Source organism: Alligator sinensis, unplaced genomic scaffold, assembly GCF_000455745.1.
Source record: "Alligator sinensis unplaced genomic scaffold, ASM45574v1 scaffold1110_1, whole genome shotgun sequence".
NCBI lineage: Eukaryota > Metazoa > Chordata > Crocodylia > Alligatoridae > Alligator > Alligator sinensis.
Genome location: NW_005842871.1, coordinates 137888 through 159036, shown reverse-complemented (window position 1 = coordinate 159036; position 21149 = coordinate 137888). Strand labels below are relative to the sequence as shown.

Below are 21149 nucleotides of genomic sequence, written 5' to 3'. Positions count from 1 at the left end.
TTCCCTACTTGCAGAGCTGTGACCCAGGGAGAGGCTGATGTTTCCTGCTTACAGAGATGCACCCCAGGCAATTACCTGAAAAAACGGGCAGTGTGTTTCACCCAATGAAGAGGATCAGCTGTGGTACAACACATCCTGCCACAGCTGATTGGCTTCGTTTTGTGACATGTCTAAACCCAAAATGAGGACATTTGTGATGTGACAGAGGGCTTAAGAACATTTGCTTAGGTTTTGTGCCTCCATAAAAATGTTTATGGTGGCACAAAGGCAACATCTGTTTGCAGCCATAGGCTATGTGTATATGTGAACTTAACGTTTTCAAGGGATTACTGAACAGACAGCCCAATAGACAATGGTGTTCTTTAACCACAAGACTTGTGCACTGATAGCTGAATTTTTCCACCTGCTGCCTCACTAATGTTGCTTAACCCTGTACTGGGGTAGTCAGCTCCTAGAGCTATAAGGTTAATTTCAGTCTCTACGTGCATTCAGTATCGTGCTATGATACCTCATTAAAAGTTAGATAACATCGTGGGTTAGTGCCGCTTGTGTTATAGTCATGTGCCTAACAGTAATCAGATAATAACAGTTTTTAATCACTACAAGCTTCTGGTTTTTTACTCAGTAACCTGGCTATATATCCTAATAAGTCCTATCATAATATCATTTTTAATTAGTTTACCTACGGGTTGATGGTTGTCCTATTGCAGAATTGTTATACCAATTTCATTTCCTTTAAGATTTTTTGATTGTGCTTTCTCATGGCTAATATACTTGATTGTACAGTTTCACTCTCTACGCTACAGAGTAACTTCTTATGACAGATATGCGTATTTTTAATATGCAAGAAATACTTATATCCCTATATATATATATATATATATAATGTTTTTGTGTATTTCAGGAAAAAAGTGCCAGTTCAAATGTAAGACTTAAGTCTAATAAAGAGATTCCAGGATTAGTTCATCAACCCCGAGCAAAGTAAGTTATATTTTCTAATTTAATAGAAATGAATGCCAAATTAAAGTAAAACTTTGCCCTAGTGAAAGCTGTTTAGTGTCTCCCCAGTAAATCAGCGGTCACATCCAATTTTTATAAAATGGAGAGGAACGTAGCCACCTTCAGACTTTTACTTTGTAGGGGCATCTTGAGAATTGCTCCACTCATGATGGAGCATGGTATGCCAAGATTTGTAGTCTCTGTGCATAACTATATTAAAGATGGAAGTACCTGGGAGGCATGATGAACTACTAACATAGTGTTTAGTTTGGTCACAGTTTAAATTTTGGCAACTTTTAAGAACCCCTATCCTTCGTATATTTTTCAAAGATGTGACCTTTACTCCCTCTTCCCCGTCCTCCTCCACTGTGGCTAGATTGACCTTGCCACACTTTTTCAAGGTACTACACTGCAGTATATATCTGCTACCATTAGACATTTGTGTATGCATGTCCATAAATGCCCATACAAAAGTTAGTTACAGTGTCCCAAGAGATTGTGCCCAATGTTTGGGCTTGGTTTGGTAGATAAACTGCATGTCAAATCTGGGAATTAAACTTCTTCCAGTTAAGATGATGAAGTTATTTGTTAAAATGCTGACAGTGTGCTATGTGGCAGTCAGTTTATGCAACCCTTAGATATGTTCTGTGACTATATCTTTTGAAACCAGTCAGTATTATTATGCACAGTGCTGCCATGACGTATTTACCACTTGTGACAGTGCTGCTGCCAGTATTAGTTACTTGTTTATTATCTAAATCACCATTGCATTTTAATCACTAATTGGATTGAAAATAACAGATTACACAGTGACATAAATTTGGTAGTTAACAATGACGTGATAAAAGCACTGTTGTTGCATTCTAAGGAATAAAGGAGAAACTATTCTTTGCAGATATACTATGCCTTTAGGGCACTTATTAACTTAAACTTGCTGCATACAAAGTACATTGTGCAAATTTTCACGTCATAAAATATTACTCAGTTCAGTCCTAATGAATTAACAATATATAAGTATTTCAAATATAACTACAAAGAAACATTCAGTTAGGAGGGGGCAATGTACTTGTCAGCAAGATGGTGAGATACTTCATTATTTTAAATCCTAGTCAACATTAGTCCCAGCAGATTTATGGATGTAAAGAAACTCTAATGGGCAATTATTCCAGCTGGAGGCCTGATTTAATGAATTTTGATGAGATGTCAAGGGCTGCAAGGGTAGTCCCAATTCTTGACAGGTGCCCTGTCCCCTGGTTGCCATCTTGGGACTGGAAATCCTGCCCCTGCCCCCTAACCTTTGTCACCAGAAGTCCCTACCCTTGCCCTGGAAGTACTCCAGGGGGAGGGGTGCCATCTTGGAACCAGAAAAAACCCCAAATCATATACTAAAAATCAAACATCAGCTATAACATATTTTAATTTTATTTAAAAAATATTTTTGTCCTGATTTATGTGCATTCCACAGATTCACAGAAGTTTAGGGCTGGAAGGGACGTCATGAGCTCATCGGGTCCAGCCCCCACTGCTCTGGGCAGGAAAGATGCAGGGGTCAAATAACCCCAGCAAGGTGTCTGTCTAGTCTCTTTTTGAAGATCTCAAGGGTAGGTGCCTGTACCACCCCTGCTGGGAGTCTATTCCAGAGTCTGGCCACACAAACCTTGAAGAAGTTTTTCCTTATATCCAGTCTGAAACCTTCTTCTAGCAGTTTATGACTTGCTCCTGGTTTTCCCCTGGGGCGCTTTGGTGAATAGCTGTTCGCCTGGCCCCTGGTGCTCTCCCATGTTATATATGTAGGCTGCCACCAAATCCCCACAAAGTCTTCTCTTTTCTAAGCTGAACAGTTCTATATCTCTCAGCTTTTCCTTGAATGGGTTGCTCTTCAGACTGCTAATCATATGAGTGGCTCTTCTCTGGACTCTCAAGCTTTTCCACATCCTTCTTGAAGCATGGCACCCAGAACTGGATGCAGTATTTCAGCTGTGGCCTCACCAGTGCCGAGTAGAATGGGAAAATAACTTCCTTAGTTTTGCTTGAGATGCATCAGTTGATGCATGCCAGCATAGTGTTTGCTTTGCTAACTGTAGCATCACACTGGTGGCTCATATTCATTTTATGGTCAATTACGACCCCTCCGGTCCCTTTCAGACGTGGCGCTAGCTAGCATAGCGTAGCACCGCTGAGCCTGTAAGTTTGTTGTGGATTTTTCCTCCCCAGATGGAGCACTTTACACTTTTGGTGTTGAACAGCATCTGGTTCTGGTCTGCCCATCTAACTAATCTGTCTAGGTCCACCTGGATCATCAGCCTACCCTGATGTGTGGCCGCACTTTCCCACAGCTTACTGTCACCAGTGAACTTTGCCAGTGAGCTTTTCACCCCCACATCCAGATCATTGATGTAGATGTTGAAAAGCACTGGTCCAAGTACTGAACCCTGGGGAACCCCACTGGCTACTTTTCACCAGGTCAACACAGATCTGTCTATTAGTACTCTCTGGGTCTGACCCTGCAGCTAGTTTCCCAGCCATCTGACCATTAAATTGTTGAGCCCATGGTCCCCTAGTTTTACCCTGAGAGCCTCATGGGACACCAAGTCAAAGGCCTTCCTAAAGTCCAAGTAAATGGAGTCAACCTCATTTCCCTTATCCAGGTGGTGAATAACCTGGCCATAGAAGGAAATTAGTTTAGTCAGACATGACCTACCTGCAACAAAACCGTGCTGACTGTCATTCAGAAATTTGCTTTCTACTAGCTTATCGCATATGGACTCCTTAAGAAATTTTTCGAGGATTTTTCCTAGGATTGAGATCAGGCTGTTCCCTGGGTCCTCTCTCCTCCCCTTCTTGAAGATGAGCACAACATTGGCCCTCTTCCAGTCTTCTGGGACCTCTTCTGAGCACTGCAAATTCTCAAAGAGTTTCGCCAGTGGTTCTGTGATGTCTTTTGGAGTTCAGCACTCTTGGATGGAGTTAATCCGGTCCTGCTGACTTATAGATATCCAGCCTCTCTAGCTGTTCTTTCACCAGCTCTACATCGACTGTTGTTAAGTGATCATCCCTGCTGTGACTATTCTGTGTCATATTTGCTTTTGGCATGCTGTCTTTCTTAGACTGGTAGAATACAGATGCAAAGTACTCATTCAGGAGTTCAATTTTCTCCTTGGTGTCAGTGATCAGATGTCCAGATGCATTGAGCAGTGGTCCCATGTTTCCACTGGTTTTCCTCCTGTTACCTGTGTACCTATAGAAGGACTTATTATTGTCCTTGATTTCAGTTGCTAACCTGAATTTCATCACTGCCTTTGCTTTTGTAATCTGCCCCCTACAGGTGTGGGCCAATCTTATGTAGTTCTCCTTGGGGCCAATTCCTAGCTTCCATCGTTGGTAAGCCTCCCTTTTCTTTTTCAGAAGATCTGCAGCTTCCCTGTTGAGCCAAGATGGCCTCCCTGCCCCTGTGCCACCTTTTTTGCATACAGGTATGGACAACTGTGCATCGAGGATCATGTCTTTGAGGAACAACCAATCTTCATTCACTTCATCCATACCCTTTCCCTGCAGTCCATGATGCCGTAGGGCATTACTCACTAAAGTCCTTAGCTTATTGAAGTCAAGAATTTGTACCTTATTGACAGATTTCCCAGGCCTATGATGGACAATGAAAGTGATAGTGTCATGGTCACTGTCGTCTAGGTTACCCTCTATCATCAGATCACTCACTGGGTCATCCTCCTATATAGTTTGTATAGTGTATATAGAGGCGATTGCATAATAGCTCAAAAAACAGTCTTACTCTTGTATATTGGGAGGAGGGAGGAGTATATGGGTGCGTGTGTGGTCAGAGGAGTATGTGGTTGGAAGGTAGGTGTGTCTGGGGGGATGTGGGTATGGTGGGTGGAGAGTGTGGGAGGGGTGGGTGTATGATGTGCGTGGGTGTGTAGGGGGTGTGGGTATGTGATGGGGATGTGCATGTGTGGGAGGCTTCTGTCCCCCAGCCCAGCTTCCCCCCCACCCCGCCTGCGATTTGTGATGTGGCTGAGCCCAGACCCTCCACAGGTGGGGGTGGAGGGATCAGTGCTGCCTGCCTGGCTCACAGCATGCTGCAAAGGGGTGGGAAAGCAGCTGCTGCCTGGAGGCAGCAAGGGAAGGCCCTTGGACGGGGAGTGGGGGGAACCAAGCCTGGTGCCACCAGCTCTCTTGGCCTCTGTCCCATGCCTGCCTGGCTGGGCTGCAGCTGAGCTCACATTGGCTCCTGTTTCTGCTGTTGCTGTTCACACCCCACCTGCCTGTCCTATGCTTGTCCAGCAGGGCTTTGTGAGCAGCGGAGCTACTTCATGCCCCCCACCATGCGGTCTCCCACCCAGCCATGCATGAGCAGAACCAAAGCAAGGTGCAAGCAAAGCCTGCCTCCATCCCGCTCCTGTCAATGCCACAGCTTTCCTTCCCTACCTCCTGCCTTCAGTGCTCCAGCAGGGACTGGAGGAGGAGTCACTGGATGCCGGGGGGAGCCCAGCAGTTCCCCAGGTGGCTGCAGCAATGGCAGCAGCAGCTCTGCCCTGAAGCTGTGCCCACTGGCCAGGGCTGGGGCCCTCCTGTGGAAGAGGCTGGGAGCACAACATACATTGCCTCAGGCAGGGGCAGGCTGGACCTGGCCCCATGCAGAGCACAACAGAGTCAGCCGAGGGCTGGGCCAGATGCAATTAATTGGTGGGTGCCCGTCTGCAAGCCAGATCCAATCAGCTAGCAGGCCAGATCCAGCCTGTGGGCCGTATTTTACCCACCCCTGCTTTAGTCTAAGCAAAACAATAGAAGCTGCTAGTTGGGCACCAACCAATTTGAGTTAAAAGGGAAAAATTAGTCAGCCAGGTTTTCCAGGGGAGGAAGAGTTCATAGATTTGTTCCTTCTAATTTAGTTTTTTTTTTTTTTTATCAAGCTTGTATTTTAATTTTTTTTTGCTTAAAACAAGCCTATCTAGCTCCTAGTTGCTTATACTTATTACAAAACAAAACAGGCTAGGCATTCCAAATTAAAACTTTTAAAAAGTATTTGTTGAAAGAAGTATGTAAGAAATCATAGAGATTACTGCTACATAGCAAAATTTGGATTTTGTGGAATGAAGTCCAGATCATGCAAAGTGTATTTATCTACCTTTACACATGTGTTTAATAGTCTACATCAAGTATGTAGAGACTATTCACATACATAGATTTCTACTGGTTTGGGGTCGTAGGAGGTATTACAAAAGAGGTAGATTATTTTATAACATTGTACTGATTTATACTCCAAATTTCTGTAAAATATTATTTCTCAGTTATGAAGTAATTATTTTTTATTAGATCAGAATGACATTTCCAAGATTCATCCAGGTGTCATCAAGCCTTGTTCTGATGCTTATTGTTGTTTAATACAAAACGATCACAAAATAAAAAGATTATGCAGAAATTTCATTTTGTGAGAAGAATTTTCTTGAGGAAGGAATACACCATCCACATTCTCTTTCTAACTCATAAGGGTAATTTTATTGCCAAGATATGCTCTCCTGGCTTGTAACAGTGACACTTGCAACTCTTCAGTGATTCTAGCACTCTGTCAAGCTATTTGTTTGAACTTTTTATCCACATAGCAATACAGACTTTTTGCCAATTAGTGTTCCTGAAAATTACATCCTAGGTGGATCTTAAAAGCATCTTTTGCTATTGTGCTAGAAACTGAGACTTTGAGAGTTGTAAATTTCAAGAGCTGTGGATTTCAAATTCTCTATCATAGAGCTAGGTATGGAAGCATTTGCTTCGCTCTGGCTGTCTCTGTCAAAGAGGCTATCTGCTGGACCTAAATTGCTACAGCACTTTACAAATCAGTGTCACACTTCTACCTACATTAACACAATGTGCATGCTGTATCTCTAACAAAGAAGTTAGTGTTTAGGTGTACGAGACTAGAATTTGCTAGCCTTTACTGAAGATGGCTTGTTTGGCAAGGCCTCAGTTACTGAAAATGGATTAGAGTCATGATGTTAGCTAACCTTTCTTCTTTATTTCTAAAACACTGACAGTGTTCATTTTTTAAAATGCACTCCTTTAAATGATCTGTTGATCTGTAAGTTGATTTAGATTGTAATTTAACTTCCAGCTTTCCTCTAAGAACTTCTCTTTCAAACTATTCTTTCATTCAGGGCATCAGCATAAGCAGAGAACTGGGTACGCTCATTCCAAAAGTAAATACAGAGAGTATGCCTGGCTTTGTTAGAAATGCACTGTATCACTGAGCATTTAGATGAGGCACTAATTTTGTTATATTTCAAAGGATTAGGTGGAAAAAATGAGAACCTAGGAGAACCTGGAAGTTGAATTCAGTGAGCTGAATCAGCTTTTACTGTTATTTAAATAGTGGTTCTACCGTCTACACGTTCACTGATGCACCTTAGATACTGCACGTTTAGTTTAATACTTGCTTAATGAAGTACTAACTAAATGTGCAGTAACTAGAGTTACTGTGCAGTAGCACCAGCACATGGTTATTTTGTGATGCTTACCGCACATTAGGCTAATAACACTGCACAGTAGGCTATTAGCACAGTTTTTAACCACCACGCTACTGCACAGTGTTATTAGACTAATATGCAGTAAGTGTCTTCTGTAGCCATGCCCAGAGAGTCCCTTAACTGTCTAACACCATGAATGACATACAAAAAACTAGAACTCTTGTTTCCAAAATGATATCTTTTATTAGACCAACTGGAAAATTTTCATCTGTATTTCAGTAGCCCGCCCGCTGCCTGTGAAGTATGCAGCTGAATGTTAGGTCCTGAAGTCTGCATTAAACAGGAGGATAGATGCTGAAGCAACATGGTCTGCTCTTGACACACACCATTTCTAAAACTTAAATGTGTGTAGCAATAATACTGCAGGTCTTCTGCTGATCTAAAAGATATCTGGTAGCAGAAGGTTGTTTGTTTATCTGAGGGTCCGACCCTGAAAAGCAGCGCATAGCGTGTTTCTCCTGTTGACTCAGCAATATTTGGTATTTAACTCCTGACACTGCTTTGGGGTTGAGAGGACAGTTTCTCTGCATTTTGGATATGGCACTTGTTACTGAAGGCACAGTAGATTTGCACCTTAGAGACTAACTACATCAGATGTATAGCATATGCCTTCATGAGCTCAAGCTCACTTCATCAGCTATATGTTTCATCAGTTTATGCCACATCTCTGATTTGGTTAGTCTGTAAGGTGCAAATCTACCCTGACTTCTTCCTGACTTCAGACTAACACGGTTCACTCTGTCTCAGATGTTGTTACTCTTGACAAAAGATAGATAAGCACAAAGTCCATTGCTTTCCATTAGAAACCTAAAACCTGAGACTCGAGTCTGGAAGCCTATGTTCATTTGAAATCGAGACATATTTCTGCATACTGAAATATTTTTCCCTTATGTTTTTCAGCATGCACATCTCTGAAAGCCAACAGGAGTTCTTCAGAATGCTGGATGAGAAAATTGAAAAGGTAAACATTAAATAAATACATGTTTTCATAAGAAAGTGTAAGCATTCAAGAGATGACTGGCTACAGGTTCCCTAACTACCCAGAGGGAGGAAATGAGCTCCAGTATAGTTCAACACTCTGTACTTCACCAGTAGTTGGAAGTACCACAGTCTTAGTACTGAGCAGTCGCTTATTGGCGTGAACCAGTGTGCAGGTCTGGAAGTTTGTGTAGAGAGGGGAAGAAGTCAGAACAGTATGAGGAGGAAACTTAATTTTGGAAAACTGTCCAAGTCTACTATGGATGGCAAATTAAAGCTATCCAAGCTTTTGGAGAGGTTTTGGTTCATGAAATATAATGATAGTAAAGCAGGTTTTATGCCATCTAGGATTATATTTTCTAGACTTGAGGTTTTGTTTAATTTCATAGGGTATTTTAACTTGAAACCTAATATCAGAATAATCATTTATCAAGTATCTTCCATGAAATGATGCTGAATCTCAGTTGATTTCTTAAAGAGCCCTTTCAAATTAACCACCCTCATAAAGGGCTATGAATAGTAGCTGCAGGTATAAATATCCCTGCAGCAACCTGCACTGAATAGAGTTGATGCTGCTAGAAAGTTTCCAAAGCGGTGTAAGAGATTAATTTAGGCACATTAAATCTGTAAACTGGTTTGTACATTTTAAAAAATATCTTTATAGCAGCTTTCATTGTTGTTTTTCAGAACTCTTTGCAGACCTCTTAATTAAGCCTCACAACATCCCTGTGAAGTAACTGAGTATTATTACATCCATACCACAGATGGAAACTGAAGTTTGTACAAATTAAATGACTGTAAAGTTCATAGTGCAGGTTTAGATGCAAATTCAGAAGCAATGGCAGATTCAGAAGCAAAACCCAGAAGTCCTGTTTCTCAGTTCCTGCTTATATACACAAGTTGATGTTTTCTTAAGCACTTAAGTTTCACAGTTTGGAATAAGGTACACAATATAATGGCATCTTTCTACTTTCAAAATCTAGCTGAGATGGAATAGATTATGCTTACAAATTTATGGAGACAAGAGGATAATAAAACAGCTCTACAAATATAAATTCCATTGACCTGTTGCTCTGTTGTTCCCCATTTCTAAAAACAAATTTATTTGGCTGATTGCAAATTTTTACAGTTTCTGCCAGTGATTATGGCCCTTCTGAAATCTGGCTAAATGCCACACTGAACAGATCACAGGTTTATACAAGCCAGCAAATTAATCTCTGTGGGGAAGGGGGAGGGAGGCTTTTATTTTGGTGAAGGAAAAACATGCGGGGGGAACTGAAATATTTCATTTTGTGCAAATAGGCATTACTGTATAGTCAAAGACCTTTTAAAAAAAACCACTCAGAGCTGAGTGTTTTAATTTCAAAGGATGAAAAAAGGTCTAGCCTTAATATAAGCAGTTTAAAAAGCACCATGTACTTTCCTATACCCAAATAATTCCATGGTGACATTTCTAACGCTGTGTGGCTGCATCTACGTAAGACACTAGCTGTGCAGTCATTACTGTGCATTCATTTAGTACTGGTATAGACAAATCCTAAATGACTTTGCAGTAACCCAAGTTACTGCGTAGTAGTGCTGATGAATGTGTTTTTTGTGATGCTACCGAACAGTAGCCTAATACTACTGGACAGTAGTGTAGTGTCACGGTTGTTGCCACATAATGCTATTGTGCAGTAGTATCAGGCTACTGTGCAGTCAGGGTCTCATGTAGACATGACCTGTTTCTTCTTTAGCTGGAGGATTATGTCCCTAAACCTAGCCTCAGATTTTAGCTGTTTAATGTTTTGGTTTGGGGTGCTGGCAGAGGAAGAGTTGCTGGTTACCCCCTTCTCTCCTTTCTGCTACATTTGTCAGGTTGTTTTTAAGCCTTCCTCAGAAGCACTGGGTGTTGGCTGCAGCCAAGGTGTGGGATTTTGACTGGCATAGGCGGCGCGTGCCTCCTGAGGCTGGAGGGGGCACGGCAACCTCCTGCAGGCAGCAATGCAAGCGTTGACAGTGAGGGCGGGCTGAGTGGGGACCAGTCCACAGGCAGCAGCAGGGGCGGGGGGGGAATCCCCCCGCAGCCAGGCACCACCCCCAGAAGTGCACACCTGGAAGTGCCAGCAGCACTTCTTGGTGGGGGGGAGGCACCAGTGCTCCGCCTGCCCCCCCTGCCCTAAGCCGAGAGCGCTCGCTCTCAGGGGGTGCACGTGCACCCCCATGCACCCCCTACACGTTGCCTATGTGGACGGGGGGGTGTCAGAGCTCCTGCTGGGACTTAAAACCAGAGGCTCTTGGCTAGAGGTGCTTGCTCCTCTGCTCGGGGTTAGTCCAATTGCTATATTCAGGTCAGAAAGAAATTTTACCCCATGGTCAGATTGGTATGGACTGTGGGGGTTTTTGCCTTCCTGTGTAGTGGGGGGGGTAGGGCCCTCTGCTGAGATATCTTGAATATATATTAACAACCTTTTTTAAGCAGGACATTGGCTGCTATGGTTCCCCTGCTTTAACTGCGGCAGGTTAGGGTGTTGGGTCTTGTGGGAGAGTTGATGAAGAGTTTAGATTATGGATAGGGATGGTCCTGCCTCAGGATGGGGGTTGGACTAGATAACCGCTGGAGGGTTCCTTCAAGCCTTATTTCTGTATGAAAACTGTGAGAACTAGATAACACCAGAGGGGCAGCATCTGTGACTGGACTCTATTTGCTGGAAAAGTTCTCCAATTAAAGGAGTACTGTAAATCCATTGTAACCATATTTCCATGTCAGCACTTCACCAGTTCCTGCATATTTACTTAAACCAGGAATGAGGTTTTATCTTAATTTGTGACACCCCAACATGAATTTAAACTTAGACTTCCCTGTTCATCAAAATCGTAGTTGTCTTTCCTCCTGATAAGCATAACCCAATTAATATTTAGGCACTTATTTTTGTATTTTATTATTCTTTGTAATAATAAAATGTTAATTAAACCAGACATGCTGTAATAAAGACAATTTTAAAAGGTATCTCTTTCCTAGAAAGCGGTCTCATAATGAATTTGTTGTCCTTCATTTACTGGATTTGTTTCAGGAGAGTAATGGAATCAATTCATCAGATGCAGCTTTTAAAATAGGGTTAGATCCCTTTTCTTGCTGTTTGGCAGAATCATCATCTCATAGGCTTATGGGTGTCTCCAATGTACCTGATTACTAATTTCTGCCAGAGATCAGGAGATGGCTTATTAGGATGAAAATTACAATCTTATCTGACAGTGAGGACAAAGAAGAATCTTTTGCATTTCAAGCCATTGACAATAGATAAGATTGGCAGGGGTTAATGTATGGGTGAACTCTGTATTTGTTTTTCGGGGGGGGGAGTAAATGTATCTGAGGAAATGCATGCTCAATTTTATTCTTCTTTAAAAGACTTTTTGTTCCTAATGGTTCATTGTCAGAAATGCAGTTTTTTTCCAAGTATCTGCCAAGAGTGCCAAAACGGCGTGGGAAAATAACATTATTTTTATTTGATCTTTATATAGCCCTTTCAATCCATACTACAGAAAAATGCAGGACAGCAATAGAACATGCATTTATAAAGGAACTGGAAAAAAAGACATGCAAACCTAATTTTAAAAACACTGAGTGAATTACATGACTGTATGTGAAGTATGCTCTCAAGCCACCAAGACGAGCTGTGAGAATGAACTATATTTGGAAATTATGCAAGACCCAACAGATTGTCTAGCTCACAATTCCTGAAGCATCCACCGCCTTAGGTTACAAAATTCAGTGTCTGTCTCCATTACAGAGCAGGACTAGGTTGTAATTGAGTCATGTTGTGAGTGCAGTCCCTGCACTATTGTGTTTGTAGTGGAGACAAAGCCAGAGATTGACATCCTACAAGACAAATCTATAGGGAGCTGTAAAGTGGTAAATTTTAGAAACAAAATACCCCTGAACTTAAATCCATGAAAGTGCTGGTCTGTCTTACTTTTGAACAACAAGCATTGCAATGTGAACGCTATGAAGAATAGAGACAGTAAAACATGTATTGTAAACTAATTAAAAAAAAAAGATTGAATGGCCAGGAAAACTTCCTCAAATCATATTGCTGTAACTGAAAGGTGAAATTGCAAGAGCCCTCTACCTGGGATCTCTTGAGTATGTATTGACAACATTTCATAGAAGCAGGATATTGGCTGCTGTGGTTCCCCTGCTTTACTTGCAGCAGGTAGGTCTTGTGTTAGGTCTGTGTTGTCAGGGTTGATGGTAGTCTTACGTAGAGTTTAGATTATGGATTGTATAGGATGGTTTGGATAGGGATGATCCTGCCTCAGGGAGGATCTTGAACTAAAATACCTCTGAAGTCCCTTCCAGCCCTACTTTTCTAAGATTCTGATTATCAGCTGCTAAAACACAGGAAATAGTAAGTATTTATGAGTACTTGAAAACAAATAATTGATAATGACATACCTTTGAAAACAGTAAAATAGAGTAAGACAAGCCAGTATTAAAAACCAACAGCTAAATTCTTGACTTCTGATACATATTAATTTCCATAAATGCAACCCTAAAGATAGAATACAGAATTTCATTTTCAATTCATAAAGATTCCATCTTATAGGACTTCAGTATCAAAACCTTGGGAACCATTCAGATGTTAGTATCTGTTGTTGTGTATCTTTGCTAGAAAAGACTGGAAATGAATCATAGGTGTGGATATCAGTACAATTATGATAATTAAAACCATAATAGGACTCAAGGCCTCAAAGAAAAGTGAACATAAAATGAAGTAAGTTTAGGACCCTGTATTAAGTTACACTGAGATAAAGCATAGCATCAAAAGCTTGGCCCATGCACAGGGCTTCCTTTGGGTCCTAATCAGAACCAATAGGAGTTGACAATGGGTTGAACTTTCAGGATGATCCATGCTGAAATAGTGTTGAGTGATTAACAGTATTGGAAATATAGGTATCTACATTAAGTTTAAGAAACTCGTGCAAATAAAGATACTTTTAAATATTTAGCGAATATACTCCCGAAGCTCCTATGACAGTTGCTTCTGCTGCAGTGAGCCTAGAAATGTAAAGGAATACCGACACAGGGCATTACCTGGCTGTGGTTTTGTCTGTTTAGAGTACTGTGGGGCTGGAGTGCAAAATGATGGTTTCATTTCCCCTCTGATACTAATATCTGATATTCAAAGTAGTTATTTACAGAGAACTAAGTCAGTCAGAAGTCCTAAACTTTAGAAAAGCTGACTTTGATAAGCACGGGAGGCTTGTTGTCAAGGCCCTAAGGGGCCATGACTCGACAGAGGAGTCCAAGAGGAGTGGTTGCTCCTTAAGGGAGTGATCCTGAAAGCACAAGGGGATGTCCATCCCATCTCGGAGAAAAGGTAGCAAAAGGGCACAACAAGCCCCTTGGCTCAGCAGGGAACTCGTAGACCTCCTACACCTAAAAAGAGAGGATTATAAAGAATGGAAGACAAGAATCACCACAGAGGAGGAGTATTCTGTACTGGTCCGTACCTGTAGGGAGCAAACCAGGAAAGGCAAGGCTGCAACCGAACTCCAACTGGCTACACATATCAAGGACAATAAAAAGTCCTTTTTCAGATATGTGGGGAGTCGGAAGAATAGCATGGGTAACATTGGACCCCTGCTAAACCATATATGACAGCTGACAACCGACACCCAGGAAAAAGCTAACCTGCTTAGTGGGTACTTTGCGTTAGTTTTTCATCAGCCCAAAGGGACCGCCCTGCCTAGCGGGACAGCCAGGGTGAGGGTGAATTTATGCCCAGCATCTGTGTAGACCTTGTAAAGGAACACCTTGAGAGGCTGGACACCTTCAAGTCAACTGATCCTAACAGATTGCCCCCCAGAGTACTTAAGGAGCTGACCGGCATCATGGCCCAGCCACTGGCAAGGATATTTGAGAATTCGTGGTGCTCAGATGAAGTACCTGAAGATTGGAAGAAGGCCAGTGTGGTGCCCATCTTCAAGAAAGGGAGAAAAGCAGATTCAGGAAACTACAGGCCAATCAGCTTGACCTCAATCCCTGGAAAGATTCTGGAAAAAATCATCAAAGAAACCATTCTTGATAAATTGGCTGATGGCAACATCCTGAGGGACAGCCAGCACGGATTTGTTGTGGGTACGTCTTGCCTGACCAATCTTATCTCCTTCTATGACCAGGTGACATATCACCTGAACAAGGGAGAGGAGATTGACATCATATATCTGGACTTTAAAAAAGCCTTTGATCTGGTGTTCCATGATCTCCTCATAGAAAAAATGGCCAACTGTGGCCTTGGCTACATCACAGTCCGATGGCTGGGGAATTAGCTCCGAGGCCGGACCCAGAGAGTGGTAGTTGACAGAAGTGAATCATCATGGTGCTCCATGACCAGTGCTGTCTCCCAAGGCTCCATCATTGGACCTTTTCACTTTAATGTCTTTATTAACGATGTGGACACTGGTGTCAGAAGTGGACTGGTCAAGTTTGCCGATGACACTAAACTTTGGGGTAGAGCATCCACACCTGAGGATAGGCTGGTGATCCAGGCTGACTGGGATAGACTTAGAAAGTGGGCAGATATAAACCTGATGATATTCAGTACTGACAAATGCAAGGTGCTCCACCTCGGGGGAGGATAGAGGGGGACCCGTAGCACCCTTATAGGCTCAGCAGTGCTATGCTCACTAGCACCACGGTTGAAAAAGACTTGGGGGTTATGAATGACCACAAGATGAACATGAGCCACCAGTGTGATGTCACAACTGGTAAAGGAAACAAAACTCTGGCTTGCATCTATAGATCTCAAGTAAATCTCAGGATGTCATCCTCCCACTGTACTTGGCCTTGGTAAGGCTGCAGCTGGAGTACTGCATCCAATTCTGGGCTTCACAATTCAAGAAGGATGTGGAAAAGCTTGAGAGAGTCCAGAGGAGAGCCATGCACATGATCAGAGGACAAGAAAATAGGCCTTATGAAAAGAGGCTGAGAGCCATGGGACTCTTCAGCTTGGAAAAGCGCAGGATCAGGGGTGACCTGGTGGCAGCCTATAAGTACATAAGCGGTGTGCATCAGGATCTGAGGGAACGCCTGTTCACCAGAGTGCCCCAAGGGGTGACAAGGACCAGTGGTCACAAACTCCTCCAAGACCATTTTGAGCTGGGCATAAGGAAAAACTTCTTTACTGTCCGAGCCCCCAAGGCCTGAAATACACTCCTTCCAGAGGTGGTGTAGGCACCTGCTCTGGACTCTTTCAAGAAATGTTTGGATGCTTATCTTGCTGGGATCCTTTGGCCCTAGCTGACTTCCTGCCCCTGGGGCATGGGGCTGGACTCAATGATCTTTCGAGGTCCCTTCCAGCCCTAATGTCAGCTTCATATATTTCATAGATTTCATAGACTAGGGAATAGAGTCAGTGTCTTTGCCTCCTTTTATCAAAGCAAGACCAGAAATTCTTAGAGGAGTTTGGGCCAGAAATACTCCTACTGCCTACTAGAAGCTAGTGTCATGCTCATGGATTTTTATACTGGCATGAAATTACTGTGACATAGTCATAGATCTTAAAATATGAGCCAAAATGTCATGTATGCATGGAAAAGCTTCAGGAAGAAAGGGAACCAGAGAGAAAGGAAATGAGAGGCAGTTAGCAATAATTTAATCCGGTGAAAATATTGTTTTTAATAAGGTTTACCAATCCTTGTCTGAAATCCCACCATATCCCAATGGAGAGTGAATAATTTATAATAGTATCAGTTAAACCTGAAGAAAGAGCCTCTGGAGAAAACTAGAGAATTGGGTTAAAAAGATAAGTAATTAGCTTGACCCGAGAAATCAAGGTACAAATATGATTTCAAAAACTAGACAGGGAAAGCAACAAAAGAGTGTAAAATGAGCAATTCTGAGAGTTTCCATGGATAGTGATGGTTTTCTGAAAGTGATTAATTTTGCCAGAGAGAGAATACAACTGTATCAGCTGGATCAATTGAAATTTGTTGCATGATGTCATAGAAAATTAGGGGTGAAAGGAGGTCATCTAGTCCAACCCACTGCTCAAAGCAGGACTGTCCCCAGCTATATCATCCTACCCAATGCTTTGTCTAGCTGAGTCTTAAAAGCCTTCAAGGATGGAGATTCTACCACATCTATTGGTGACCTGTTCCAGTGCTTTACTACCCTCCTGGAAAGAAAGTTCTTCCTAATATCTAATCTAAACTTCCCTTGCTGCTACTTGAGACCATTGCTCCTTTTTCTGTCATTTGCCACCACTGAGAACAGTTTATCCCCAGCCTCTTTGTAACCCCACTTCAGGTAATTGAAGATTGCTATTAAATCCCTCATCAGTCTTCTTTTCTCCAGACTAAACAAGCCCAGTTCCCTCAGCCTCTCCTCATAAGTCATGTGCCCAGTCTCCTAACCATTTTCATTGCCCTCTGCTGGACTCTCACCAATTTGTCCATATCCTTTCTGTAGTAGGGAGTCCAAAACTGGACACAGTACTCTAGATGTGGCCTCATCAGTGATGAATAGAGGAAAAGAATTGCTTCTCTTGGTCTACTGGCAATGATCCTACTCCTAATACAGCCCAGTATGCTGTTAGCCTTCTTTGCAACAAGGGCACATTGTTGGCTCGTATTCAGCTTATTTTCCACTGTAATCCCTGGGCCGTCTTCTAGAGAGCTGCTGCTTAGCCAGTCGGTCCCCATCCTGTGCCAGTGCATGGAATCGTTCCATCCTAGGTGCAGGACTTTGCACTTGTCCTTATTAAACCTCATGAGATTTCATTTGGCCCAATCCTCCAATTTCTCAAGGTCTCACTGAATCCTAGCCCTAACTTTCTAATGTATCCACTACTCCCTGCAGCTTGGTGTCATCCACAAACTTGCTGAGTGTGCACTCCATCCCATCTTCCAGGTCATTGATGAAGATATTGAACAAAACCAGTCCCAGGACCAACCCCTGGGGCACTCCACTTGACACTGGCTGCCAGCTAGACTTGGAGCCAGTCATTGACTACTACCCTCTGAGCCCAATGATCCAGCCAGTTTTCTATCCACCTTACAGTCCATTCATGTCAAAAGAAGAATTTGGATTTGCACATTTTGAAATTATTATAAATGCTGATTAAAATAGAATGAACATTGACAGCCATGTATTACTTAGACACTTTCTCTGGGACAACCTTGTGCTTCCACAATGAAAGTTTTAAATAATAATACTATAAAATTATTATTTTATCCCGGCTTGGTGATCAGCCATGGAGGGACCCCGGGTGCCCCCCCAGAGGCACTAGTCACCAAGCTGGGGGGGCACAAGGGGGCCCCTACAGGCTCCCCGGTGGACCTGGAAGTGGACCAGAAGTGCTTCTGGTCCACTTCTGGGTCTGCTGCCGAGCACACTGGGGAGCCCCGCATGCTCCTGTGGGACACTTCATCCACCCCAGCATCACAGCCACCTGCTATCTTGAGATATGTAGAAAAAACATTTAAAGTTGTGTCTATGTCCAAATCTCCAAATCTTTTCAAATCTCTCCAAATCGATTCAGAGAGCTCCAATTCGATTTTAAGAGATTAAAGGGTCTCCTGATTCAATTCAGATTCAGAGATTCGGCTGTTAAATCGGACCAAATCTCCGCCAAATCAAATCTCGGACTGAAGCTTCACACAGCCCTATTAAATACTAACATCTGATGACTTGCATCTGCCTAGGAACTCTCCCCTACCAACAATAACTGTAGTTGTATTAGTCTGAAATCCTAGCTGCACTAGTGCAACTCATTTCTTTCGCTTGCCTGGCATACCTACATAACATATTTGCTACACTGAAAATTTTTTTTAGTCATAGTAACTATATCAGTATAAATAAGCTTTTGATCTGATTTCCTAACTGAAGACCCAACATTCCAGAGGAAAGTGGTAGAGGATTCTAAAGTTGTACAGAAATTCTGAAATATTTATCATCTCTTTCTGGTATTGAACTGATTAAATGATGAGGCATTTTCTTTTGCCTTTTTTTTTGCAAACAGTGACTCCAGGCAAAAAGAGGCAAAATTGTTGATTGCAAGCCTCATAGCTTCTACACACACAAATTTACTTATGCATGCAAATCTTTTGCTCCCTATTCCCACTTAAATGTTTAAAAGTGATTTTGATGCTCATAAAAATTTTAGATTGACATCTCTAGACAGTGAAGGCCTTTAGTCACAAAACATACAGGCCAGACTTGCCCAGTGCTGCAAAAATATGCTTCAACCCTGATTTCATAGACATTAGGGGCTGGAAGGCGCCTTGTGAGATCGAGTCCAGCTCCCCTGCCAGAGGCAGGAAGTCTGCAGGGATCAAATGATCCCAGAAAGATAAACATCCAAACACCTTTTGAATGAGTCCAGAGTAGGTGCTTGCACTACCTCTGGGGGGAGTCTGTTCCAGACCTTGGACACTCGGACTGTATAGAAGTTTTTCCTTACCAAGTCTGAATCGGCCTTCTACAAGTTTGTGGCCGTTAGACCTAGGTATCCCTTGGGGAGCCCTGGTGAACAACTGTTCTCTCAGATCCTGATGCACCCCCCCACCCCAATATACTTATAGGCTTTGTAAGGGATAAGAGTGTAGCTAGGTCTCTCTAAGCATGTAGTCTTGGGCTTTTCTTCTGTGGTTGCCCACAAGGGAACTGTTTTTTACCAAGTGTTTTGTAATATGTATACCTAAGCAATAGGCATTGGACTTGAGGCCATCAGCTTCTATTGGTATAGGCCATCAAATAGCTATCCCATGACAATGACTCATTAAATCGCATTAATAAGACTGCAGACTTGAGTCGGAAGATATGATGCAGCCTCTTGTACAGTGTGCAAAGTGTGCCCTTGGAAATGAGTAATCTTCTAGCCAAAACACATACAATGCAGAACTATTAAACTCAAACTCATTAGTAAAGTGGATGGGTCTTAATGCCTTCATTGAGCACCTACATTCTAACAAAGTAAGAAATGAAGAAATTAACACAATACACAATTATTCTGTGCCTCCTCTCAGCACTTTCTTCCCATCCTTTCTGAGAAGACTGTAAACAAAAACAGATTGATGAAAAGAGTTCCCACTGAAAGAACCACTTTAATGTTTCCCTGCTTTGGGATCTGTTCTGAAAGAGGCCACTGTGCATTGCCAGCCCTTTCAGCGATAGCATAAGAAAGGGCTGTTTGGTGCAGTTCATTTTACCCTGACAGGCCACCCGTCTTCCTCCTCCTCCTCCTCCTCCTCCTCCTCCTCCTCTATTTGCTTTGGGTTCTAGCTAGAGGATGCTGGTGCCAAGCCATGGAGTGATAGCGGAAGCAGGGTCTCCTTAGATACCTTCTCTCTGTGGAACTCTCTCAGCTGCACAAAAGGCCATTTAACTGAGAAGGCTTCAGTATTCCTGCCATGTGGGTTTGTTTATTGGCCTGTCACCTAGAACAAAGGACCGAAGCTTTTTCACATTTAAAAGGATATCATAAACCATGCAGAATATCCTGGTAGGAACATGAGAATGCTTGCAGTTACTAGATGCAATAAGAAGAGGGGAAGGGGGGATTGGCTGGTAATGTCCTATGTGTGTGAGATGTTGCAGGGAGCTGCAAGTCAGTGGCTGTTTTCTTAAACTATTTTTGTGCTGCAGGTAAGAAGTTATGACTTCTTAAAATATGGAAAGAAAAATTAAGTGTTGAAAATTACCAGGCAGTTTTTATCCTCCTCTTTTGATTTTTCCTGACCTTGTTAACTTTCAGAGAGAGCTTTTATAAACTTGCAGTGATGCATTTAGCTACTTATAATGTAACCCTTTTAATCCCAGAGATGAGCTGATAAGGTCTTGTGGATCACTTTTCATAAGAGGAAAAATTGATGCTAGTCAAGTGTTTCTTTGATACAGTAGCATGCTTTTTTGATATAGTAGCATAGGGGTAGGTAAGCAGGGTACTCGTCCTGGGTACCAATTCAGAGGGGGGACAAAAAGGGTGCCAGTGTCACCCAGGGCACAGAAATCACTTGTTATGCCCTGCTTTTTTACAGCTTTGCTTATTTATGAAGAATGAACACTGAATCCTATTTCTCTGAGCATAAGAGACATTAAAAAGGAAGTAGTTTCCTTACTTGGTGTTCCAAGCTGCTTTTCCACCCAGTGCTGTAGCTAGAAAGCTCTTTTTTTTTTTTTTTTTAGCTTTCTTGTGCTACAAGTGTCCTTCACTTCTGCTGTTTTCTCCCTCTGCTTCTGTGGTGCATCCAACTGCTTCCCTCATGCATGGATGCCCTAGCCAAAACAATACCCAGCCACGTGTATTTGTATTCAGAAGCCGACATAACTCAGTTCCTGATATGTGTTGCATGTGGCTTGAGTTTCTAGCTGTGACTCCCACTGTTTCAGCTATCTTTGTCTGAAAAGACCTTAATTGCTTCTACGATTTATCCTGGATGTGAGGGGTGCTTCTGTGCGGGGGGTGCAAAATACGGCCCACGGGCCGTAGAGGCCATTCTATCTGGCCCGCGGGGCTCCTAAAAAATGTAGAAAATTAATATTTATCTGCCCTTGATTCCTGTCAAAAATTAAAGGAACCAGGGGCAGTAGGACCCAGGGGAAGCCCGGTGGGCTACCACAACATCAGGGCCCGCCCGGCCCTGCCCCCACTA

At 42.6% G+C, this 21149-nt stretch overlaps 1 protein-coding gene across 7 annotated transcripts in view; it reads left to right on the top strand.

Moving 5' to 3' along the window:
- CUNH1orf21 (chromosome unknown C1orf21 homolog) overlaps window positions 1-21149 on the top strand; it is a 236656-nt gene that overhangs the window by 205232 nt on the left and 10275 nt on the right. For 2 of the 7 annotated variants that reach the window (XM_025191897.1, XM_025191898.1), the window contains exons 4-6: window positions 905-981; window positions 4405-4472; window positions 8436-8496. In XM_025191897.1, coding sequence (XP_025047682.1) covers window positions 905-981; window positions 4405-4472; window positions 8436-8496 — 206 coding nt within the window. Of the gene's footprint in view, window positions 1-904; window positions 982-4404; window positions 4473-8435; window positions 8497-9200; window positions 11540-21149 lie in introns of those variants that run through there. The other 5 variants (XR_003091816.1, XM_025191899.1, XR_003091817.1 and 2 more) reach the window with 5 other exon arrangements.